Below are 26,656 nucleotides of genomic sequence, written 5' to 3' on the forward strand. Positions count from 1 at the left end.
GGGTCTTGACTCTTTATCCAATTTGCCAGTCTGTGTCTTTTAATTGGAACATTTAGCCCATTTACATTTAAGGTTAGTATTGCTATGTGTGAATTTGATCCTGTCATTATGATGTTAGCTGGTTATTTTGCCTGTTAGTTGATGCAGTTTCTTCCTAGCTTTGATGGTCTTTACATTTTGGCATGTTTTGGCAGTGGCTGGTACCAGTTGTTCCTTTCCAAGTTTAGTGCTTCCTTCAGGAGCTCTTGTAAGACAGGCCTGGTGGTGACAAAATTTCTCAGCATTTGCTTGTCTGTAAAGGATTTTATTTATCCTTCACTTATGAAGCTTAGTTTGGCTGGATATGAAATTCTGGATTGAAAATTCTTTTCTTTAAGAATGTTGAATATTGGCCCCCACTCTCTTCTGACTTGTAGAGTTTCTGCTGAGAGATCTGCTGTCAGTCGGATGGGCTTCCCTTGTAGGTATCCCGACCTTTCTCTCTGGCTGCCCTTAACATTTTTTCCTTCATTTCAACCTTGGTGAATCCAATGATTATGTGTCTTGGGGTTGCTCTTCTTGAGAACCTTTGTGGTGTTCTCTGTATTTCCTGACTTTGAATGTTGGCCTGCCTTGCTAGGTTGGAGAAGTTCTCCTGGATAATATCCTGAAGAGTGTTTTCCAGCTTGGTTCCATTCTCCCCGTCACTTTCAGGTACACCAATCAAATGTAGATTTGGTCTTTTCACATAGTCCCATATTTCTTGGAGGCTTTGTTCGTTTCTTTTTACTCGTTCTTCTCTAAACTTCTCTTCTTACTTCATTTATTAATTTGATCTTCAATCACTGATACCCTTTCTTCCACTTGATTGAATCAGCTATTGAAGCTTGTGCAAGTGTCACATAGTTCTCCTGCCATGGTTTTCAGCTCCATCAGGTCATTTAAGGTCTTCCCTACACTGTTTATTCTAGTTACCCATTTGTCTAATCTTTTTTCAAGGTTTTTAGCTTCCTTGCAATGGGTTCGAACATCCTTCTTTAGCTTGGAGAAGTTATTACCGACCTTCTGAAGCCTACTTCTGTCAACTTGTCAAAGTCATTCTCCATCCAGCTTTGTTTTGTTGCTGGCGAGGAGCTGTGATCCTTTGGAGAAGAGGCACTCTGGTTTCTCCCCATCTTTGTGGTTTTATCTACCCTTGGTCTTTGATGATGGTGACCTACAGATGGGGTTTTTGTTACGGATGTCCCTTCTGTTGATGCTGATGCTATTCCTTTCTGTTAGTTTTCCTTCTAACAGTCAGGTGCCTCAGCTGCAGGTCTGTTGGGGGAGTTTGCTGGAGGTCCACTCCAGACCGTTTGCCTGGGTATCACCAGCAGAGGCTGCAGAACAGCAAATATTACTGCCTGATTCTTACTCTGGAAGCTTTGTCTCAGCGGGGCACCTGGCTGTATGACGTATCAGTTGGCCTCTACTGGGAGGTGTCTCCCAGTTAGGCTACATGGGGGTCAGAGACCCACTTGAGGAGGCAGTCTGTCCGTTCTCAGAGCTCAAACACCACGCTGGGAGAACCACTGCTCTCTTCAGAGCTGTCAGACAGGGACGTTTAAGTCTGCAGAAGTTTCTGCTGCCTTTTGTTCAGCTATGCACTGCTCCCAGAGGTAGAGTCTACAGAGGCAGGCAGGCCTTGTTGAGCTGTGGTGGGCTCCACCTAATTCGAGCTTCCTTGCCACTTGCAAGCCTCAGCAATGGCAGATGTCCCTCCCCCAGCCAGGCTGCAGCCTCACAGTTCCATCTGGATCGCTGCGCTAGCAGTGAGCAAGGCTCCGTGGGCATGGGACCTGCCGAACCAGACACAAGGTATAATTTCCTGGTGTGCTGTTTGTTAAGACCATTGGAAAAGCATAGTATTAAGTCTGGAGTGTCCTGATTTTCCCGGTACAGTCTGTCACGGCTTCCCTTGGCTAGGAAAGGAAAATCCCCTGACCCCTTGCACTTCCCAGGTGAGGCGATACCCCGCCCTGCTTCTGCTTGCCCTCCATGAGCTGTACCCACTGTCCAACTGGTCCCAATGAGATGAACCAGGTACCTCAGTTGGAAATGCAATCACCCGTCTTCTGCATCAGTCACGCTGGGAGCTGCAGATCACAGCTGTTTCTATTCGGCCATCTTGGAACAGACCTCAGGATAGTTATCTCTCTTGATTAGGTTATGCTATATGACAAAGGTTCTGGGATAACTACTCCGATTATTTACATTATATTACATAGACTTCATCATAGCAGACTGGAGAGATATTCTCTTATTGGCTTTGAAGAAGTAAGCTGCCATGTTGTGAGGACCATGTGGGTAGGACTTGAGGGTCATCTCTAGGACCTCAGACCAAAACCCTGCTAACGGCCATTGAGAAAACAGAGATGACTTCACTTCTACAACTATGAGGAACTTAATACTGCTAACAAGCAGTGTGCCTGGAAGAGGACCATAAACCTCAAATAAGATTGTAGCCCCAATTGATACCCTGTAAAGACTAAGTAAAGGAACTATCTAACCCATGTCTGTGAGATGATAATATATTTGTATAGTGTTAAGCTGCTAGGTTTGAAGTAATTTTTTAAAATACAGCAATAAAAAACTAATATAGGCTGGGCAGGGTAGCTCACATCTGTAATTCCAGTGCTTTAGGAGGCCAAGGCAAGCGGGCTGCTTGAGGTCAGGAGTTTGAGATCAGCCTGGGCAACATAGTGAGATGCCATCCCTACCATTTTTTTTTTTTTAATTAGCCAGTCATAGTGGTTTGTGCCTGTGGTCCCAGATACTAGGGAGGCTAAGGCAGGAGGATTGTTTGAGCCCAGGAGTTCAAGGTTGTAGTGAACCATGATCATTCCACTCTATTCCAGACTTGGTGAAAGAGTGAGACCTTGCCTCTAAACAAACAAGCAAAACAAAAAACTAGTACACACAGCAATTAAATCTATCTAAAAATAAAGGAAATTAATTAACTATTTTAAATGACTACTCAGAAGACTGAGGCAGGAGAATCACTTGAACCTGGGAGGTGGAGGCTGCAGTGAGCTGAGATCATGCCACTGCACTCCAGCCTGGGCGACAGAGCAAGACTCTGTCTCAAAAAAAAAAAAAAAAAAAAAAAAAGTCTCAGTAACCTATGGGATAATAAACTAACATCTGTGTAACTGGAATCCCAGAAAGCAGTAGGGGAACAGAGGCAGAAAAATATTTGAAGAAATAAAGACTAAAATTATGTCCAATTTGATGAAAATTATACTCCGACAGATCTAAGAATTTCAGCAAACCCTAATCAAGACAGTCTCTCCCTCTCACATGCACGCGCACACACACACACACACACACACACACGCACGCACGCACCAAGTTAAGCCATAATCAAACTACTAAAAACCAATAATAAAAGGAATAATCTTAAAATGTAGCCAGAGGAAAAAAGACATGTTACAAACAGAGGAACAGGGGTAAGACAACTGAAAACTTTACATAAGAAACTACGTAAGACAGAAGACAACAAAATTGACTTAAATTGCTGAAAAATACACCCTCACACTAGAGAGGCCTTCTGGCGGTGGACGTGGCATCAGTAGGTGCAGCAGTACGTGCCAATCCTGGAGGTGGTATGGGGCAACACATGGCACTCTGTATTTAGCAAATGAGGCTCCATTCTCCTCAACTTGAATGGATCTGGGCTGTGATTACAGCTGAGGTCCTGACTTCTGTCTAGTCTTCCTTGTTCCTTCCCTGATTCTAAACTTGGTCCTGCACCTTCTAGGTATCTCTCTGAGGTACTCAAATAGCTTTCCAATGCCTTTTATTTCTGCTTAGATCAAGAAAAACTGGTTTCTGTAACAGGCAACCTAAGAGCTCTTAAAAACAGAAAATCCTTCATTTATTTTCTACTCACCTTTTCTTATCACCATTTCAACATAGTAGTGGGTAGGGTCAAGTTAACTGAATACTTTTTCTAAGCCACCTCTTTTATCTAGGTTTATATAGTTCTTCAATTTTACTTTCAAAACTTCTTTCCTAGTCATGTTTCCTCCTCATCTCCATGTTCTATCACTTCTTGGCTGGACTATTGTTATGGGCTGAATTATGTCCCCCCAACTCCAATTTCATATGTCAGAGTCCTAACCCTCAGTGTGACTGTATGTGGAGATAGGGCACTTCAGGAGTAATTAAGGTTAAATTAAGCCATAAGGGTGGGGCCTTAATCCAACAGGACTGGTGTCCTTCTGAGAAGAGGAAGAGAGACCAGAGATCCTGCTCTCCCAAGCACACACAGAGGAAAGGCCATGTGAACGCACAATGAGAAGGCAGCTGTATTCAAGCTAAGAAGACAGTGCTCACTAGGGCTCCTCACCAAATTTGCCAGCACCTTGATCTGGGACTTCTAGCCTCCAGAACTGTGAGAAAATAAATTTCTGTTGTTCAAGCCACCTAGTCTATGGTATTTTGTTATGGCAGCCCTAGCTTACTAAGGAACAGCTACTGATATAAGCTAGCTGGAATCATCAGTTAGCTTCAGACTTCTTAACATAGCCAGTAGAGTCATCTTAAATTCTATGTAACTTGTAACTCAAGTAACCATGTAACCTGAGATCTCCCTGCCTCAGATCTAGCTAAATTTGGCTTAAACCTTCAGTTTCACAGCATATGAAAGACCATTGCCTTCTATTTAATTTATTCAAATTTCTAAACTTAGTTTTTCATGATCCCTGTGGATTCATTCCTGCAACCCTAAGTATTGTATCAGTTCCACTCATCTGCCAGCTAGTACATGGAATATCAGGAGCTTCACCATTGTCCATAAGAAATTAAATTAACTCATGATTTTGTGACTGTTCCAACTTTGTCTCCAGGAGTTGCAGAAGGAAATATATCCCATACCGCACAGTCTTCTGCCTCCTAGTTGGTTTCCCTTTGACACTGCATTGGCTTCCAAAACTAGTAACTCACTGTCTGATCATCCTCACAACCCTAAGAGAAATAAACTCTAGCATCCCTTCCCTTTACTAAGCCTAGTTCACTTCCTCAGTCCTTTACACAGAAATCTAACCATATCGCTTCCTTGTGTGAATGAAAGCGATATGCCATCTCCTAATTGCCAATAAGAAGCGACCTGACTCTAGTTTAAGCAATTCCAGGACTGCTGAAGTTTTCTTCCTCTAGCCTCCAACATATATCAGCCATAAATGATACCCATAAAGCACCTTTCCCCTAATAGGCACAGCAGCTACTCTGTCTGGGACCTAGATGCCTTGCCCAATGATGTCAGCTGCTATACTTTTACCTTCTTCCTCACTGCTCTTTGAGGGCCAGTCCCTCCTCTCTCTCAGGGCACCCTCCACAGACATCTTTCGGTTATCTTCAGCCCCTATCTAAGTGCCTAGCACAAAATGTGGACTCAGTGGCTGTATGATACATGAATATATGAAGAAGTAAACACCCATGCTTGAAATCTTCCAAGGGGCCTCATTGCTTAGAGGGTGAAATCCAAAATCTGAAGCCTGACGTAGAGAGTCCTCCAGAATCTGTGCCCAGTCTATACTTCCCCCGGTCCCACCCCCAACTTTCCAGACACCCTCAGCTCTTGTCAGGGACATGAAAAGCAGCCTCTGTCTCCTGGAAGCAATGGGTAGGGATGAAGAGACAGGAGTGGGCTAGGCCTTTGACTTTACCTGTGAGAGTGCTGGAGGTTTCAAACAATTTTTCTTTTTTAGTCTCTCTCCGCCTAGAAGGAAGCAGACCATCCATGAAATGAAGGAGTCTAAAGAACCATGGTCTCCTCCAACATTCCTCTTCCAGGATCTTATTCCCCCTTCCATCTTGAAACTTACAATCCTATAGCATTTGCCTGCAAGGATTCCCAAATGTAATTTTCTTGTACAGATAAAAAGATTATGGGCCGGGCACGGTGGCTCATACCTGTAATGCCAGCACTTTGGGAGGCTGAGGCAGGCGGATCACCTGAGGTGGGACCAACATGGTGAAACCCCATCTCTATTAAAAATACAAAAATTAGCCAGGCATGGGCCAGGCAGGGTGGCTCACGCCTGTAATCCCGGCACTTTGGGAGGCCAAAGCGGGCAGATCATGAGGTCAGGAGTTCAAGCCCAGCCTGACCAATATGGTGAAACCCCGTCTCTACTAAAAATAGTAAAAAAAAATTAGCTGGGCGTGGTGATGCCTGCAGTTCCAGCTACTTGGGAGGCTGGGGCAGGAGAATCGCTTGAACCCAGGAGACAGGTTGCAGTGAGCCGAGATCGCACCACTATACTCCAGCCTGGGCAACAGAGCAAGACTCCGTCTCAAAAAAAAAAAAAAAAAAAATTAGGCACAGGCGGCAGTGGCCAGGTGGGCCGTGTAATCCAGCTCTCGGGAGGCTGAGGGCAAAAAAAAAAAAAAAAAGAAAGCAGGAGATCACTTGAACCCAGGAGGTGGAGGTTGCAGTGAGCCAAGATCATGCCACTGCATTCCACTGCACTCCAGCCTGGGCAACAGACTGAGACTCCATAGCAAAAAAAAAAAAAAAAAAAAAAAAAAAAAGAAAAAAAAAAAAAAGATTATGGCCCAGAAAGCAGCAGTTGTTTTCTGAGGGTCACCTAGCAACTAAGGGACAAAGCCAGAGCTAAAACCCAATCTTCCTGGCTTATGAACTTGCTCTTTGCACACTGCTATGCCCAGTTTCATGGAAGATGGGAAGGTAGAGGCACTTGTTCTGGACAATATTCAAGCCCTGTCCTCTTTCAGCTGCTCCACATTGAATCCATAGTAATAGGCTTGACTAAGCTTTAGTGACAGTCCCTATCCTGAAAATATTGTCTTCTTTTGGGGAGGTCAAAGGGGTGTGAGGAACTGCAGACAGCATAAGAGAGGTTCAGATTATAAACGCCATCTTGCCATGTGGGATTACGGGAAGAGCATAACTGTTATTTTTCTCAATTTCCTATAATAATCCATTTATTTTGGAAAAACTTCATTTAAAATTACATATATACTTACCAGTGAAAACAAAATATGGCAACAATAAAAAGCACAGAAATGATATCTGCAAGGAGCCATATGAACATATAGAACTTTGGTGTCTGAAAAACATAAAACAAACCACAGTGAAAGAACTTTACAGTTAGAAGGGATTTGGGATCATATGTTCTAAGTCCCTTGCTCTGCTGCCAGGGCTGGAGGAGGAGAGGAAGAGAGGATAGACAGGCCAAGGAACCTAGATTGATGTGGCATTCTCAAACAGAGAGTTCCTGCAAGTATCCTAACGGTCACCCTTATACATGCAAGGGGGCTCTAGAGGGAACAGAACACTTCACACCTTTCATCTCACCTTTCATCTCCCAAAACAGAGGGCAGAGGGGGTCCCAGAGAAGTCACACAACAAGTCTATTCTGGACCCAAGACTGTGCACAGTCCAGGTTCTTGACTTCTTCTGCTGTTTTCAAGGCATGGCTTCTCAAACCTTGCTATGCAGCCAAGTCTCCCTGGGCAGCTTTTAGTAATACAGGTTTCTGGGTCTCCCTAGACACCTAAGGAATGAGAATCTTTGCATTTTTAACACATTCCCAGGTGGTGCTGAAACCATGTGTCTGTAAGCCAGCATTTGGGAACCATTGTTCTAAAGTATCACACTTCAATTAAGAATGCTGAAGTACAATTACCCCTTACCTACATGGCCCTGCTCTATGCTCCTTGCCCAAGTCACATATTTCCCAGAGCTCTGTCTTCTGGGTCCCCTCATTGAGTTTGATGCTTCCTTTCCACCTCCATTGTGCCTTCTCCAATTCCACTTGATGCTAATAGGGCTGGCACATTTTATCCTTTCTCAGGCCACTCTCCACCCTATCCCAAGGTCTTTCCTTGAGCTGAATAACGAAATTAATAACAACACTAATGATCATAATAACAACAACTAACAATGAGCAATTAACAGGAGCCAGGCAAAGAAACTTAGTTTCTCTTTTCAAAGAAACTAAGTCAAATACTTTGAAAAACTCAATGAGGACAAAATAGATCATTAAAGAATCAACTGCAATTAGATTAGGTGTAGGTGAAACACTACAAGGGTTTGAGGGATTATAAAAATCTAGGTAGATTTCTCATTCAGATTGATTCTCCTAATGACTCTAAGTTCTTGTTCTGTTTAAAAGAAACAATTAGAAATCCTAGCTAGTTCATCTGGATGTTTAAATGAGAGAACATAAAACTCAATCAGCAAAAATATCCTCAAAGAAATGACTATCAAAAGGTGAATGAATATTTTTAAATAAAATTTGTGAAGTATGTATGTGGTACACTGTTTATAAAAATGACCACAAAATTCCTTCCAAACCTGTATGTAGGCTCCTACACAACGTGACTTAGCTGTGCCTCCCTATCAAGAGGTGAAGTCTGTTTCACTCCCACCCTGAATCTGAACTTGGCCATGTGATTTTCCTTGGCCAATGGAACATCAGCAAACATAACACTGGGAGAACTTGGAAAAGTCCACGTGCTTTGGGGCTTGCTCTCTCTTGCTGTTGGGAACCCGTCTCCGCCAGGTGAACACACTCCAGCTAGCCGCCTTGAGGATGAGCGACGACATGAAGAGAAACTCAGTCATCCCAGGTGAGCCTCTAGACATATGAACAAGGCATCCTAGACTATCTAGCCCAGCTGACCTGGCTCAAACCAGAGACACCACCTAGCCATCAGCCAGAATTGAGACATGATAAATATCTGATTAAGACACTAAGTTTTAGGTAGTTTTTATTAAGCATTAAAAGCTAACTGATAAAGTGTATATCATTTTTAAATGATTCCTCACTTTAACTTTCTCAATTACGAGACCAACGACCAGACCAGATTATGCTGGATACAAATGTGTGTTTCTACTGCACTATTATTATCCCCAATTTTCAAAAAGAACAAAAAAGCCAAAAACCACAAACATGTTAACTAATATTTCCACATTCACACGGTAAACAGTGGAGCCAAGATCTGAATCTAAATCTCAATCAGTCTAACTCTGGAGTATAGGCTGCCTGTTAAGGCCCCTGGGACACCAGCCCCACCCTCCCTGAATAAAATGACCCATGGCATAGGCTGGGAGCCATGTATTGGGTCCTTTAAAAATGCCTAGACCAGGTGTGGAAGGAAGATTGGTTTTTTTACATATATCCTTTTAAACTTTTTGAATTTTGAATCACATGGATTTATCAATTTAAATATTAAAATGAAAAAAATACATTCAGAAATAGTAGCATCATTTAAGTAAATGTGTACCTCCCAAAGGGACAATTTTGAGACATTACTGATTCAGGGGATAGGATTATGGAGGAGTGTGCTGCTTTCTAAATTATGCATTTTTGTAATGACTGGATTTTAAAATGTTAGAAAAATACACAGTATATACATGAAGGGGAGTTGCATGGGGACAGGTGGGCGGAAAGGCTCCACCTGTGCTGAATGACCTGCCATCCAAAGCTTCCTTCAGGGCCATCTCCAGAAATCTGACCAAGCCACCATAGTAAGAAGTCAGCGATTTCTCCTTTCTACCAGAGGGCCTGGATGCAGTTACTGGCCCTGTAAGACTGTGCCCTTGACCCTGATCCCTTTTCCCCTGGTCCTGACCCTGAACAGGTCAGAAGCTCAGGCCAGTGAGGGTGGAGATCTGGAGGAGGTGACTTGAGGCCCCTTCCCTCTTAGGCTTCTCTGACAAAGGTTTTAACTTTCAAGGTCATTTGGAGTTTGGGTTATTACTTGGGATTGGATTCTTAAATTCTGAAGTGAGGCTTTTTGATGACTAAAAGTGAACTTCTAAAAGTTATCTAAGAGTGACTGGAAAAACTACAGGACCTGAGTGAGATTTCATTCAGGGGCAGAGAAAGGCCTACATCACAGACCAGGTTTAAAGAATCAGTGCAGTGAAATTAAACTGTTTTCTGTTGTATGCTATTGTGTCCCACTCAGTCAACCTACTCTCTATACAGATAAGAACAAGTTCTGTAGCAGAACTGGTTAGTTGGGGCTCCCTCCACAGATAGCGATAGGATATGGCTGGGATTGTAAACCGAGTCTTCAGGTTCTCAAGCCTTTGGCAGTAAGCAACAGAGGCCTAGAACAGGCAACTGGACACTGGCTACCCTCTTCAAAAGCAGTTTGTTAGGGCACACAGTTTCCACTTTGGAGTCAAGTACGCTTGGTTTTCTCCCCACTCTCCATGCCGTTGTCAACTGTTGCCATGCGTCTACAAAGGTGGGGCTACAATAACAAAACTCTGAAGTCAGACCTCATTCTGAATCCTACCTCATGAGACCATATGCAAAGATATCTTTGAGCTTCAGTTTCCTCATGAAGATAACAGTGGCTAAATCAAAGGGTTAAATGACATAATGCATGTAAAGGACATTGTAAGGATTCAATAAATGTCAATTATTATAACAACACTAATTTTTGCCTGAAAATCCCAGAAGGATCTGTGTGAGAGAATGAAAAATACCACGTCTCCAATATTTATAGAAGTCTGTGCTCTTAAGTGGCTCCCCAGGGGACGGCACAGTGGGCAACACAGGGCTGGGGGGCCTGCACTGCTATCGTAACAAGCCTGGAAGAACAATCTGGACAACCAGCTCACCATGAAGAAGTGAGGGTGATGAAGCTGACTCAGGAGCCCAATGTTGTCTGTGGTCACTGAGTTAATCCTGGAGCACCAGGCCAGTGAGAAAAGCCAAGGCTCATTGACGGTGTATACGTTGATATGGATGTTAGCTGCTTTATAATCTCTGGAACAAAAACAGAACCCACAGGGGATTTAGATCAAGTTTCATTCTTATCATCTAAACGGGGAACAGCCAGCATGTTTGTGGAAGGCTGTTGCCTAAAACACCAGAAGCAGCTGGTCCAGGGACAATTCATGATACGATGTGACAGAATGGGCTCATGGTACAATAAGATAAAGGATTGGATTTAGCACCTCTGCTCCTGTAGCAACAGTGGTGTGCTGGTAAACCAGATGTCCTAAGGAGAATAATAAAAAGGAAGAAAGAAAACATATTTTTAAAAAGAAGAAGAAAAGAAAGAATGGGGAAAAGGAAAAAGGAAAAGGAAAGCCTTATTGTAGCATTTGCAAATTTCCATGATATAAACACTCCTACCATAGCCAACTGTAAGCTACCATTGGTAGAACCAATTTGCAGAGTTTCTGAATATTTAATAACAAGCTGGTATGAGCTGGCTCTGGCATGCTACTGTATAGCAGCACCTATATACTCACTTCTATCAGAGCACTTATCACCCCCTACTCGAATGATCTGCTCACTTATCAGTCTTCTTTACTTGACTCTAAGCAAACTAAAAGCAGAGACTATGTCTTGTCTCCAGATACTCAATACCTAGCACAACACCAGGATCCACAAATATTAATTGAAAAAATAAATAAATGAGTACCAATCTGGTAAACTTATTAAATTTCAAATATAAAGAATTTTTGAAAGTATCAAAAGTAGGGGGAATAAAATCTAATTTTCCCATGGCACTATATGTCAGTGGGTACTTGTGGACTGTTTATAGAAACAGGAAGAAAATAAGTGGAGGAACACCTAGTAATTCTCGCTAAGTTGTCATTTTCAGGGATTCAATTTCTCAGAAAACATATCATGTAAGTGCCTTCAAAAAATTTTTTCAACTCTGAAATGGTATGGCATATTGGAAACTGCTCTGTACAAGCCTGGGTTTGAATCCCAGCTAGGTCATCTTAGTACATTCTTGGCCTCAGTATAGGAACTGTAAAATAATAATAATACCTCCTTAACAGAGGTGCTAGCAATTTGTTATCTAATGTTAGAATTGTCTCTGAGCCAATCCCTGCAGATAACATAAATTTTAAAAATAAATTAGGAAAAAATAGTAAAAGTTACTTTTACCTTTTGAAACCAAAACTCAAAAACCAATCACATTCCTTGTTTAAATTTTAAATTCAGGAGATACATGTGCAGGTTTAATACATGGATATATTGCATGATACTGAGGTTTCGACCCACTACCCAAATAGTGAACATAGTACCCCATAGGCAGTTTTCCAACTCTTTCCCTTGTCTCTCCCTCCCCTATTTTGGACTCCCCATTGTCTGTCATTTCCATCTTTATGTCCATGTGTACCCAATGTTTAGCTCCCATTTATAAGTGACAACATGTGTATGTGATCTTCTGTCTTTGCACTAATTCACTTAGAATAATGGCCTCCAGCTACATCCATGTTGCTGCAAAGGACATGATTTCGTTCTTTCTTACGGCTGCATAGTATTCCATGGTGTATATGTGCCACATTTCTTTATCCAGTCCACCACTGATGGGCCGTTACGCTGATTCCATGTCTCTGCTATTGTGAATAGTGCTGCAATAAACATACAAGTGCAGGTATCTTTTTAGTAGAACAATTTATTTTCCTTTGGGTAGATGCCCAGTAATGGGATTGCTGGGTCAAATGGTAGTTACATTTTTAGTTCTTTGAGAAATCTCTAAACTGCTTTCCCCAGGGGCTGAACTAATTTACATTCCCACCAACAGTGTCTAAGCATTTCCTTCTCTCTGCAACCTTGTCAATATCTGTTATTTTTATTTTTATTTTTTTACTTTTTAGTAATAGCCATTCTGACTGGTGTGAGATGGTATCTCATCAGGGTTTTGATTTGCATTTCTCTGATGATTAGTGATGCTTAGCATGTTTTCATATGTTTGTTAGTTGCTTGTATGTCTTCTTTTGAGAAGTGTCTGCTCATATCCTTTGCCCACTTTCTTAAACAAACGTAGTGACATACGTGTTCATGGATTGAAAATTCAATGTAGTAAAGATGTCAGTTCTCCCTCAAATTGATCTGTAAGTTTGATGCAGATCCTATAAAATTCCCAGCAAGGTTTTTTCTGTACAATCAGGCAAGTGGATTATAAAATTTATATGGAAAAGCACAGCCCTACAATAATTAAAACAATCTGAAAAAAAAAATAATGTGAGAGGGAATCACTCTACCTGATACTAAGACTTACTATATAGCTACAGTAATCAAGCTAGTGTGGTATTAGAGAATGTGATTTATGGACACATAAATCAGTGGAACAAAACCGAAAACCATACAATAGATCCATACAAATGGGACAAATGATTTCTGACAAAGGTGCAAAAGCAAATCAATGGAAGAAAGATAGTCTTTTCAAAAAATAGTGCTGGAGTAACTAGACAGCTACGGTTCCTAGAGAAATCAGTAAAAAATAATCCAAAGATGTAAAAAGTCAGCCAGAGCCAGACATGGCAGCTCATGCCTATAATCCCAATGCTTTGGGAGGCCAAGGCAGGAGGATGGCTTGGGGCCAGGAGTCTGAGACCAGCCTGGCAACACAGTGAGACCCTGTCTGTACAAAAAAAATTTTAAAAATAGCCAGGTGTGGGGGCACATGCCTATAGTCCTAACTACTGTGGAGGCTGAGGCAGGAAGATGGCTTGAGCCTAGTAGTTCGAGACTACGGTGAACAATGATCACATCACTGTACTCCAGCTTGGGTGACAGAGCGAGACTTTGTCTCTATTTGAAAAAAAACATAAAAACAAAAAACAACTTAAAAAAATAAAAGAGATAGAATGAGATACTAAAAAATGATTAACTAAAAAATAAAAAGAGAGGACAGGAGTGACCAAAAAACCCCACAAGGAATAGAAAGAACAAATAGAAAAAAAATAGCATGATGGTAATGTAAACCCAACTAAAGGATGTGAACTAAGTTTTTTTTCAGGTTCACTATTGTTAACGTTGTTCCCTCCCTCTTTTTCTTGTTATTATACTTTTAAGTTCTAGGGTACATGTGCACAACGTGCAGGTTTGTTACATATGTATATATGTGCTGTGTTGGTTTGCTGCACCCATCAACTCATCATTTACATTAGGTATTTCTCCTAATGCTATCCCTCCCCCCTCCCCCCACCCCATGACAGGCCCCGGTGTGTGATGTTCCCCATCCTGTGTCCAAGTGTTCTCATTGGTGAACTAAATATTAATGGATCAAACATTGCAATTAAAAGTCCGAGATTGTCCTACTAGATATAGAAGAACTCACAAGATTTTGTTTATAAGAGATGTACTTTAACGATGCAAAGTGGGTGAAAGCCAAAGGACAGAAAAGACATATTAAGCAAACACAAATTATAAGAAGGCAGTGTGGCAATATTAATACAAGAAAAGGTAAACTTTAGATAAGATTAATTACCTTAAACAAGGGATATTTCATAATAAAGGGGCCAATTCACCAAGGTCTAATAATCCTAAGTGCAAATGCACCCAATAAAAGAGTTTCAAAATACAAGAAGGAAAACACACACACACACAAATACACACACACACACACACACACACATTCAGCNTGTTCTCATTGGTGAACTAAATATTAATGGATCAAACATTGCAATTAAAAGTCCGAGATTGTCCTACTAGATATAGAAGAACTCACAAGATTTTGTTTATAAGAGATGTACTTTAACGATGCAAAGTGGGTGAAAGCCAAAGGACAGAAAAAGACATATTAAGCAAACACAAATTATAAGAAGGCAGTGTGGCAATATTAATACAAGAAAAGGTAAACTTTAGATAAGATTAATTACCTTAAACAAGGGATATTTCATAATAAAGGGGCCAATTCACCAAGGTCTAATAATCCTAAGTGCAAATGCACCCAATAAAAGAGTTTCAAAATACAAGAAGGAAAAACACACACACACACAAATCAACAATCACAATTACAGTTGGATATGTTAACAGTTGGATATATATATAGGTAACTGACAGATATATACAGTTTGGTATATATTGGTAACTGACAGATGGCAGTATAAGGAACCATTCATTTTTCTTTGATTGGGGAAGTTGCTCCCAGAAGAAAGAAGGAATAAGTCTTGATCTTGAGAAGTCTGAGAAGTCTCCTTCTCAGCAGGATAACTTGATCTTTTGTAAATAGAATAATATTATTTACTAGGAAGAGTAGTCTTATATGTAATGTTCTTAAAAGGATGTTCCTGGTTAAGTATTTCTTTATTACGTATTTTGTAAATAAACATGGAACAGATTTATGAAGCATGGGTCTCTGGAGAATGACACATAAACTAGATTACTCTCTGGGACTATCAAATAGAGATGTTTCATGACTCAACTGCTCCCCTTATGTGTGAGTTAACCCTGCACAAACTCACTTGGAGGCCTCATCTATTACTCTGGGCCACAGAGTATGTGTTCAATAAATGAAGATACCTGCACAGCCACAGTCAGTGTCTCTCCCTGCTTTGTTTGAGCCTCCTGATTGCCTGCTGTATCCTTGAACTTAATGATAAATCTCGGCAGTAGGTAGGCTATCTGATATGTGAATGTTTGATCTGCAATCTAATCCTTTGTATTAGCTCAACAGAAAAAGGAAGAAAAAATGAATATGAAATTTTCAAAAAGCCTATCAACAACTTGAACTACTTGACATTTATAGAATACTACACCCAACAACTGAAGAGGGCACATAATCTTCAGGGGAACATGGGACGCTCACCGAGATAAACCATACAGTGAGCCATAAAATAAGTTTAGAATTTAAACCATAGAATTTAAAAGGGTTGAAATTATACAGGTTTGTTCTCTGGTCACAATAAGCTTAAATTAGAAATCAGTAACTAGAAAATCCTCAAATGTTTAAAAAGCTAGCGATACATTTCTAAATAATCCACGAGTCAAATGAGAAATGAGAAAACTTTAAATATTTTAAGTTGGATAACAAACAATATATCAACATCATTTGTGGGAGAAAATTAAAGCAATGCTTACAGTAAATTTATAGCTTTAAGGCTGGGCGCAGTGGCTCATGCCAGAGGTTGCAGTAGTACATGCCACTGTACTACAAACTGGGCGACAGAGTGAGACCCTGTCTCAAAAAATAAAAATAAAAATAAATAAGTTTATAACTTTAAATGTTTACATTAGAAAGAAGATCTAAAACAGGTCACCTAATTGTCTACCCTAAAAAAGTCATCTATTAGCAAGAACAGCAAATTAAAACCAAAGTCAGTACGAAAATTATAAAGAGCAGAAATCAATGAAATAGGAAAGTAAAGCCACAATAGGAAAAACATAACAAAGCCAAAATTCAGTGTTTTGAAATGATTAAAATTCATAAACCCCTAGCAAGACTGATCAAGAAAAAAGAGAAAAAATAAAACTTCCAGCATCAAAATACATTAGAACTAAAGGTGGCAGTTGCACAACAATGTAAATGTACTAAGTGCCACTGAATTGTTCACTTTAAAATTTTATGTTAGGCCGGGCGCGGTGGCTTATGCCTGTAATCCCAGCACTTCGGGAGGCTGAGGCGGGTGGATCACCTGAGGTCAGGAGGTCGAGACCAGCATGGCCAACGTGGTGAAACCCCGTCTCTGCTAAAAATGCAAAAATTAGCTGGGCATGGTGGTGTGCACCTGTAATTCCAGCTACTTGGGAGGCTGAGGCAGGAGAATCATTCGAACCTGGGAGGCGGAGGTTGCAGTGAACCAAGATCGCGCCATAGCACTTCAGCCTGGGCAACAATAGTGAAACTCCGTCTCAAAAAAAAAAAAAAAAAAATTATGTTATGTGAATTTCACCTCAATACAATTTTATTAAAAAAAATTTTAAAACATTAAAACAGACCAATAACAAGGAGTAATAAAAAGTAATACAAAGTCTACCAACAAAGAAAAGCCCAGGACATAATGGCTTCACTGCTGAATTCCACCAAACACTTAAAGAAGAACCAATATCAATCCTTCTCAAACTCTTTCAAAAAATTAAAGTGGAGGGACTACTTCCAAATCCATTTTACTAGGCCAGCATTACCCTGATACCAAAGCAAGATAAGGACACTACAAGAAAAGAAAATTACAGGCCAATATCACCAGTGAAATCCTGAGACATAAAAATCCTCAACAAAATACTAACAAACTGAATTCAACAGCACCATAAAAGAATCGTTCACCATAATCGAGTGGGAATTATCCCTGGGATACAAGGAGGGTTAATCATATGCAAATCAATAAATGTGACACACTACATTAACAGAATGAGACACAAAAACCATATGATCATCTCAACAGATGTAGAAAAAGCATTTAACAAAATTCAACACCCTTTCATGATAAAAACTCTCAACAGATTATGTATAGAAGGAATATACCAAAATACAATAAAGGCCATTCAGGACACGGCCACTACTAAAATCATAATGGTGAAAAGTTGAAAGCTTTTCCTCTAAGATCAGGAACAAGACAAGGATGCCAAATCTCACTTCTTTTTGACATAGTACTGTAAGTCTTAGCCAGAGCAATTAAGCAAGAGAAAGAAAGAAAAGCCATCCAAATAAGAAAGAAGATTGTCTCTGCAGATGACATGACCTTTCATATAGAAAACCCTAAAGAATCCACAAAAAAACTACTAAAACTAATACATTCAGTTTATGGGTTGCAAAGTTGCAGGATACAAAATCAACATACAAAAATCAGTAGCATTTCTTTCTATATACTAACAACTACCTAACTGATGAAAATAAGAAAATAATCCCATTTATAATAGCAACAAAGATAGAATTCTTAGGAATAAAACTTTACCAAGGAGCTTAAAGACCTGTACAGTAAAAACTATAAAACACTGATGAAAGGGGCTGGGTGCAGTGGCTCACACCTTATAATACCAGCATTTTGGGAGGCTGAGGCGGGTGGATCACTTGAGGTCAGGAGTTCGAGACCAGCCTGGCTAACATGGGGAAACCTGGTCTCTACTAAAAACATAAAAATTAGCAGGGTGCAGTGGTATGTGTCTGTAATCCCAGCTACTTGGGAGGTTGAAGCAGGAGAATCACTTGAACCCAGGAGGCAGAGGTTGCAATGAGTGGAGATCATGCCACTGCACTCCAGCCTGGACAATGGAGCAAGACTCTGTCTCAAAAAGAAAAAATAAATAAATAAATAAATGAAAAAAATTATGTGTTTATGGATTGAAAGACTTAATATTGTTGCAATGTCAAAATTACCCAAAGCAATTTACAGATTCAACATAATCCCTCTCAAACTTCCAATGTGATTTTCCACAGAAATAAAAAAGAATCCTTAAATTTGTATGACCACTAATGATTCCCAAAAGCCAAGGCAATCCTGTGCAAAAAGAACAGGACTGGACACATCACATTCCCTAATTTCAAAATATATTATAAAGGTGTGATAATCAAAACAGCATGGTACTGGCATAAAAACAGACACATACTGGTGGAACAGAATAGAGAGCCCAGAAGTAAATTCACATCGTTATGGTTAATTGAATTTCAGCAAAGGTGCCAATATAATGTCTTCCTCATACAATGGGGAAAGGATAGTCTCTTCAATAAATGGTGTTGAGAAATTGGATAGCCACATGCAGAAGAATGAAATTAGACCCTTATCTCATACCACATACAAAAATCAAATCAAAATGGATTAAAGACTTAAATGTAAGACCTGAAACTAAAACTACTAGAAGAAAATGGGAAAAGCTCCACAACATTGGTCTCTGGGCAATGATTTTTTCAATATGGCCCCAAAAGCACAGGTAACAAAAGCAAAAATAGACCAGTGGAACCACATCAAACTAAAAAGTGTCTGCACAGCAAAGGAAACAATCAACAAAGTGAAGAGAAAATATTTAATAGCCAAAAAAAAAAAAAAAAAAACCCAATGAAAAAATGAGCTAAAGACCTGACGAGATATTTCTCAAAAGAAGACACAAATAGCCAACAAGCATATGAAAAAACACTCAATATTACTAATCATCAGGGAAATACAGATTAAAACCACAAGGAGATATCATCTCACACCTCTTAGAATTTTGGCTATTACAAAAAAGATGAAAGATAAAAAGTATTGGCAAGGATGTGCAGAAAAGGGAACTCTTACACACTGTTGGTGGGAATGTAAATTAGTACAACCACTATGGAAAACAAGGTGGAGGTTCCTCAAAAAACTAAAAATAGAACTAACATATTTATGATCCAGAAATCCCACTACTGAGTATATATCCAAAGGAATTGAAATCAATATGTCAAAGAGGTATCTGTACTCCCATGTTCATAGAAACACTATTCACAGTAGCCAAGATATGCAATCAACCTAAGTGTCCATCAAACAGATGAATGGGTAAAGAAAATGTAGTATATACATACAAAGGAATACTATTCAGCCTTTAAAAAGAAGGAAATTCTGTCACTTGTGAAAACATGGTTGAGTGTGGGCGACATTATGGTAAGTGAAATAAGCCACACAAAGAAAGACAAATACCACATGATCTCCCTTATGTGTGGACTCTAAAAAAGTCAAACTTACAGAGGGGTACGGTGGCTCACACCTGTAATTCCAGCACTTTGGGAGGTGGAGGTGGGGGAACTGCTTGAGCAAGACCACATCTCTACACAGAATTTAAAAATTAGCCAAGTGTGCTGGCATGTGCCTGTAGTCCCATCTACTTGAGAAGCTGAGATAAGAGGATAGCTTGAGCCCAGGAGGTGGACACTGCAGTGAGCCAAGATCACGCCACTGCCTCTCAGCCTGGGTGACAGAGCAAGACCCTGTCTTAAAAAAAAAAAAAAAAAAAAAAAAAACACCTGGCACAGTGCCTCATGCCTGTAATCCCAACACTTTGGGAGGCCGAGGCGGGTGGATCGTGAGGTCAAGAGATCGAGACCAACCTGGCCAACATGGTGAAACCCCATCTCCACTAAAAATACAAAAAATTAGCTGAGCATCGTGGCACGCACCTGTAGTCCCAGCCTGAGGCAGAAGTGACTGAACCTGAGAGGCGGAGGTTGCAATGAGCCAAGATTGGGCCGTGGCACTCCAGCCTGGCGACAGAACGAGACTCCATCTCAAAAAAAAAAAGTCTAACTTATAGAAAAAGAGAGAATAGTGTTGGTTACCAAAGGCTAATGTTGGTTACCAAAGAGTAGAATGTTGGTTACCAAAGGGTTGAGGGGGAGGGGAAATGTTGGTCAAAAGGCATAAAGTTTCAGTTAGATAGAGGGAATGTTTTGAGATCTATTGTACAGCAGGGTAACTATAGTTAATAATAATGTATATTTCAAAATAGTGGAGAGTAAATTCAAATATCTTAACATGAAAAAGACATTATATATGTTAATTAGCTTGATTTAATCATTTCATATTGTATAAATATATTAATTAAAACATCACATTGTACCCTATATATACAATTATGTTGATTAAAATGATACAAATTTTAAAATGTCTTTAAAACATTAAAAAACTTTGTAGCATCACAAATAAAACAGAGGGCAACTCTATACTCATATACTTTTGATTAAAATAATGCATTTAAAGCATTCTCAGTTAAAATGGCAAGAATAATCTCATTAAACCTTTTAACCACTCCAGCAAGTACCACTGTTATTCTATTTCACAAAGGAGAAAACTGACAATTAGAAACTTTTCCAAAGTAACCAAAATAGTTGATGGCTAGGCCAGGTCTAGCAAACATAGAACTTGACACATAATAATAGCTCAATAAATGGAAGTCATAATTATTTTTCAACTACTAGATCAATCTGAGGATTAAGAGAGAAGGAAATCATTCTAGGGCCATTTTCTATTTGAAAAGAAAAAGTAGAAGAAAATAGAAATATGCTCAAAATAGAAGAGAAGTTGAGTAAAGAAAAATCTTCTGAATGGCAATTACAGCGTAAAACATATATAATTTTCCAAAGCTAAAAGAGAAAAAGACACTATTATATGATCAACCCATGGCCAGAAAGGCAGAAAAAGCAGGAACAGAAACAGAGATGCATGCAACAGCCTTTTATTAAACCCAAAGGAAACTTTGGATGTCTATATCTATATATATATCTATATCTATATATAAATATAGATATTATCTAATATCTAGATCTAGATATTATCTATCTATAGATAGGCAGATAATAGATATCTGCATATTATCTATCTATCTCTAATCTGTTATTTTTTCCCTCCCTCCCCAAGGAAGACTTTGTCTCTAAAGCATTTAGAATCATATAAAAAATTAACCTTCAATCTAAGACAACGGGGATATGGATTAAATTAAGCATGTTTAATAACAATTAAGTTTGGAAAAGTTGTCATTTTATTCCCAGGTGCTTTTAATTCTGAAAATTTGTCTCTAATTGTATATTTATAAATACAGAGGTTAATATTTTTAGTTTCTTCTCATGCTTAGCTGTTCTTACATTTTTCAAATAATGGTTTTGTTATATTCTTAATTATCCCTTCCAGAAATATGACTATCTGGATCACAAAGCCATTTACAAGGTACTGCCATCCATCTGGTAACGGTAGGAGGAAATAAACAACATTTTGAGTTCTGACTTTTCAACGTCCGCCTTTTATATAAAAACAGAAATACCAAGCATCCAAAAAAGTGTACTGAATGGTGAAAGATTAGAGCACAAAGAAGAGGCTAAAGTCTATGTTCCAGGGACATAGTCAACACTTGATAAATGTTTGTTGGCGTAGGGAGGGAAGAAGGAAGGGGTAGGAAAAAGAAAGGAGATTCAAAGATGCTAACCACACACAGAAATTCTGAGATGGAAAGGGGAAGTTAAGCAGTTTAGTTAGAATGTATATTTTGTGTAAGTAAGGCAATACGTGCCAAGAGAGGTGTGGTCAAATACTTACCTTAACCCATTAGGGAACAACTTCTTGTAGTCAACATTTATTATACTGATATTGTTTTTAGCAAGGGTTTTAACGGATACTAAACGGCCCACATGCTGAAAACCAGGAGCCATGGACCTGACATATTGCCTATCATGAGTTGGCAACCAAAAAATCTGTAAGGAGAAACAAGAAGTCCTTCAGTAGATAATCAGCTGTCCAGGTACGAAGAGCTCCACAGGGAATGGAGGGAGCTCCATTCCAGCACAGGTAGTATTCTACAGAGAGTAGAGAGAGGGAGATTCTAGTCCTTGGTGAAAGAGTCAACGTGAGCTAGTATTTTCTAACGAACTCTTATAACGGGGCTTTACTAGGTCTACTCTGGAGCTGAGTTTTCTCACGACCTCTCCATTTACCAGTTAACATCAAGTGTCAAGGACCTACTGTGTACACAAAGACTCATATAAGCAAAGTAGATTAGCTGATAGATGTAGGTGAACAGTGAGAATCAAAAACATCTTTCTGGTTAATGATGTTAACAATCATCTTTGAGGTGGGTGTGGTGGCTCATGCCTGTAATCCTAGCACTTTGGGAGGCCGAGGCAAGAGGATCCCTTGAGCCCGAGAGTTCGAGACAGGCCTGGGCAACATAGGGAGGCCCTGCTACTATTTTATTTTTTAAAAAATTGTCTTTGAGAGGAGTCCTTTCCTGCCAACAGGGATGCTGTTATGACTCATCTATGGAATACTTCCATTTGTAAAATGACTTATATTGTTTCACTCACAGCACTCCCATATTCCAAGAATTTATGGGATTTGGAACAACTGACTGCCCAAATGCAGAGAGTTGCTTCTGAAAAACATCATGAGCAAATCTCTGCTCAAATAAGAACAAGCTCTCCTTTCTATATCATTCATCATGCCAAGTCTTCAAAGCCTTAATGTTACCCAGGCTCTTTCTAATGGATCTATGTTGGTGTGGTGCAGGTCACATTAGATAGTTATTGCACATATTCCTCTTTAATAGGGTGCTGACATTTCATTTGGTTTGGAATAGCAAACAGCCTTAATGGTTTTCCCCACTGAGATAAATTTAACTGGGTCATTCCTAGATTACCATATGTAGCTGTGTAAGTAACAATCTTCATTTCCATAGGAAGTAAAATTACTTAAGGATCCCAGGGTAGAGCTACAAGGTAGGTCAAGTTCAACTACTGTGCTCCTAGGACATGCTACCCACCTCCCAACCTGTGTCATAAATACTGAGATAGACATACCAGATGTTGCTCGATTTTAGAGGCAAGGATCACGCTTACTACTTGACGGACAAATGTGTGTCTGAGAGGATGTTTTGGTGGAGGGCCATGAAGATCAAATATCACAAATTTTCTTTCCTTCTTTGCAAGTGTCAATAAATCAGCTAGTGTTGGAATTGACTGATTTCTTGCTCTTTCTTTATCTGCCTTTGATAGAGGTTTCATATTGTAAAATGGCCTGAGCTAGAAATAAATACATCAAAAAATACATCAAAAGCATTTTCCAATTCTCCTACTATGTAGCCACACATCCAGCTCTACCTCAGTTGCTCCATTATCATTCAATCCACCAGGTCCTCTGAAATACTAGTCCTAGATAACAGGTGACAAGGAGAGAAATAAAATGTAATCTTCATCAATAATTAGTGTTTGGAATAGTCTCTTCTATATCCTACAACCTGTTGTATTTGCACTGAAGGTCATGTTCTTATTCTGACCTTCCTTTCCAGCCTTTTCTCCCATAACTCAAGATAATACATCCCTTTCAGTCATGCTGGCTTCCCACATAGGCTCTCGCTATTCTAGTTTTGTGTAATAGGAAGAACACATGCTTTGGCTTCAACTGAATTTAGTGCCAGCTCTACCCCTCCCTTGACTTCCTTGCCATATCAACTTCTTAAAATTCTACCTTTCAAATGCTATTTCCCTCATGAAGCTTTCCTTTAATCTTCCTGAACTAAAGAGACTTCAAGGCTGGTGCTGTAGTCATGCCTTTAATCCCAGCAGGCTGAGGCAAGATGATCGCTTAAGGCCAGGAGTTTGAGGCCAGCCTGGGCAACATAGTGAGACCCTTGTCTCTACAAAAAAATTTAAAAATTAGCTGGGGGTGGTGATACATGCCTGTAGTCCTAGCTACTAGGGAGGCTGAGGCAGAAGGGTTACTTGAGCCCAGGAGTTTGAGGCTGCAAGTGAGCTATGATCATGCCACTGCACTAGAGGCTGGGCAATAAGAGGCCCTATCTCTAGAAAAAAATAAATAAAGACACTTCAATGGCTTTAAAGCCCAATGGCCCATTTTTATGCCTCTGTAACTGTATGTCTCATTCTGCCTTCTATAGTTATTTGGACATGTCTTAGTACATTAAAGTTCAATCCTGGCTCACTATGCTTCTTGCTATGCAACCTTGGTAATAAAACCATTTAAATTCTCCAAGTCATCATTGCCCAAATTATAAAATAGAGGAGAGGAAAAATAACCTATATATTTCTTAGGATTATTTTGAAAATTAAATATGATAAAAATATTTACAGGGTCTGGGAGTATGTCTGGTACATAGATAGAAAAGTGTACAATTCATATTAGTTCCTTCACTCTCTACTGACTCTACTGGAGTGTAACTCCCTCTTGGCAGGAACTGTCATATATTCTTTGAAATGCACAGCATTTCACCTAACACAGGGGAGAACACACATATGTTTGCTACATTACATTTAATAGATGGCAACTTTTATCATCACTTGCCATTTTTTAGATCTGAGTGAAGGCAGTGATAAAAGGCTACCTCCCAGGAGAAGGAAGCAGAAGGAAGAAGTCACATTTTCTTAAGACTCAAGTAATCTCTCTTTTTTTCTACACAACTTTATCTTCATTCTCATTCATATGTCTCCTATTTCTTCTTCTTCCTTTGACCTAAATAAGCTGCCTTTTTAAAAACATTTTTCTCAGGAAAGAAACAATCACATTGCACAGTATCTCCAGAAAATCGCTAGACCAGAAGGCAGATCATTGCTAGGCCAGAAGGCAGATCTAAACCATGGTTAAATTAAGATCTGATTGAAAGCTACAACTAATGGTTTTCTTAATTCTCAGGACAATAGAAAGATGCTTCAGAATTCAAGATTTTGTTAGCTACTACCAGACCTAAACCAACTGGTTCACTTAACTGTTAAACCTTCTTGTGAGAAAAACTGTTAAAAGAATTTATGGGAAAGACCAACACAAGACCAAAAATTCAAAATAGCAAAGATGGTAAATATTTAATCAATATAAGAATTTAAAACTAGACCCTAGTAAACTTTAAATAGTATTATGGGGGTAGGCCTAACAGCCGAGGTGCCTCTTTTTCTGTATATAAAATAGGAGAGACTTAATCAGAAAAATAAACTGGAATGGATAAATGCCTGTTTAGACTATATCCAACATGTGATTGAATGTTTTCAAAATGCCACAGGAAGTAACAAGCTAGAAATGAAAATAAATTTCTGGTCCTCCAGATGAAACATCTGGTTCCTCAAATAAAAATAAGATTAAAAGGCCCTCTGTTCTCTGTGCCTCTGTGTAGACATATTACAAGTAGAAAGGTTATTGGAAGACCCAATGTATAATATTGGTTAAGAAACAGAAAGACAAGGCTGGGCACAGTGGCTCACGCCTGTAATCCCAGCACTTTGGAAGGCTGAGATGGGCGAATCACCTGAGGTCGGGAGTTCGAGACCAGCCTGACCAACATGGAGAAACCCTGTCTCTACTAAAAACACAAAAATTAGCCAGGTGTGGTACACATGCCTGTAATCCCAGCTACTCAGGAGGCTGAGGCAGGAGAATTGCTTGAACTGGGAGGCAGAGGTTGCAGTGAGCCAAGATCATGCCATTGTACTCCAGCCTGGGCAACAAGAGTGAAACTCCATCTCAAAAAAAAAAGAAAGAAAGAAAGAGAAGGACAATTAAACCTGTCCAATGATGCCACATCAAGGAAACATTCCACTGAATAGATGATTCTGATGAGAACTAACTGTAACTACTTATGAACAACAATACAATTTTCTTTTTTTTTTTCTTTTTTTTTGAGACAAAGTCTTGTTTTGTCGCCCAGGCTGGAGTGCAGTGGTGCAATTTCAGCTCACTGCAACCTCCACCTCCCAGGTTCAAGTGATTCTCCTGCCTCAGCCTCCCAAGTAGCTGGGATTACAGGCATGCACCACAATGCCCAGCTCGTTGTATTTTTAGTAGAGACAGGGTTTTACCATGTTGGCCAGGCTGGTCTCGAACTCCTGACCTCATGATCCACCTGTCTCAGCCTCCCAAGTGCTGGGATTACAGGCGTGAGCCACCATGCCCGGCCAATAATACAATTTTCTTGATGATATGGGTACCACCACATCTACCATTAATTGCATTACTATAAAATATCAGATCACCAGAGTACTACAACCACTCAAGTAGTGGAAATATCTAACAATCCTGTCTTCTTCCATGTCCCAACATAAAACTATTACTTTGAGACCATTGTCAGAAGAACATCTCTTTCTTCTCTATGGCCCTTTCCCTATACATTTATTTATTTATTTTTAATTTTATTTTTCTTGGGTATTGCTCTTGTTGCTCAGGCTGGAGTGCAATGGCAGTGTCTCAGCTCACTACAACCTCCGCCTCTTAGGTTCAAGCAATTCTCCTGCCTCAGCCTCCCGAGTAGCTGGGATTACAGGCACCCACCACCAAGCCCGGCTAATTTTTTTGGTATTTTTAGTACAGACAGGGTTTCACCATGTTAGCTAGGCTGGTCTCAAACTTGTGACCTCTCCCCTATAAATTTAAATATTAGAGGCTGGGCGGGCAGATCACAAGGTCAAAAGATCGAGACCATCCTGCCAAACTTGGTGAAACCCTGTCTCTACTAAAATATAAGAA

General features: G+C 39.8%; 1 protein-coding gene across 8 annotated transcripts in view; it reads right to left on the reverse strand.

The window, feature by feature from the left end:
* The window catches only part of GDPD4 (glycerophosphodiester phosphodiesterase domain containing 4), an 84,677-nt gene that overhangs the window by 5,143 nt on the left and 52,878 nt on the right, over positions 1-26,656 (reverse strand). For 7 of the 8 annotated variants that reach the window (XM_017893589.1, XM_017893588.1, XM_017893585.1 and 4 more), the window contains 5 exons: positions 22,990-23,211; positions 21,734-21,888; positions 10,628-10,775; positions 7,012-7,094; positions 5,688-5,740 (listed from right to left, as the gene is read on the reverse strand). In XM_017893589.1, coding sequence (XP_017749078.1) covers positions 5,688-5,740; positions 7,012-7,094; positions 10,628-10,775; positions 21,734-21,888; positions 22,990-23,211 — 661 coding nt within the window. The remainder of the gene's footprint in view (positions 1-5,687; positions 5,741-7,011; positions 7,095-10,627; positions 10,776-21,733; positions 21,889-22,989; positions 23,212-26,656) is intronic. The other variant, XM_017893584.1, reaches the window with a different exon arrangement.

This window comes from Rhinopithecus bieti, unplaced genomic scaffold (assembly GCF_001698545.2).
Source record: "Rhinopithecus bieti isolate Rb0 unplaced genomic scaffold, ASM169854v2 scaffold_23868, whole genome shotgun sequence".
Classification (NCBI taxonomy): domain Eukaryota; kingdom Metazoa; phylum Chordata; class Mammalia; order Primates; family Cercopithecidae; genus Rhinopithecus; species Rhinopithecus bieti.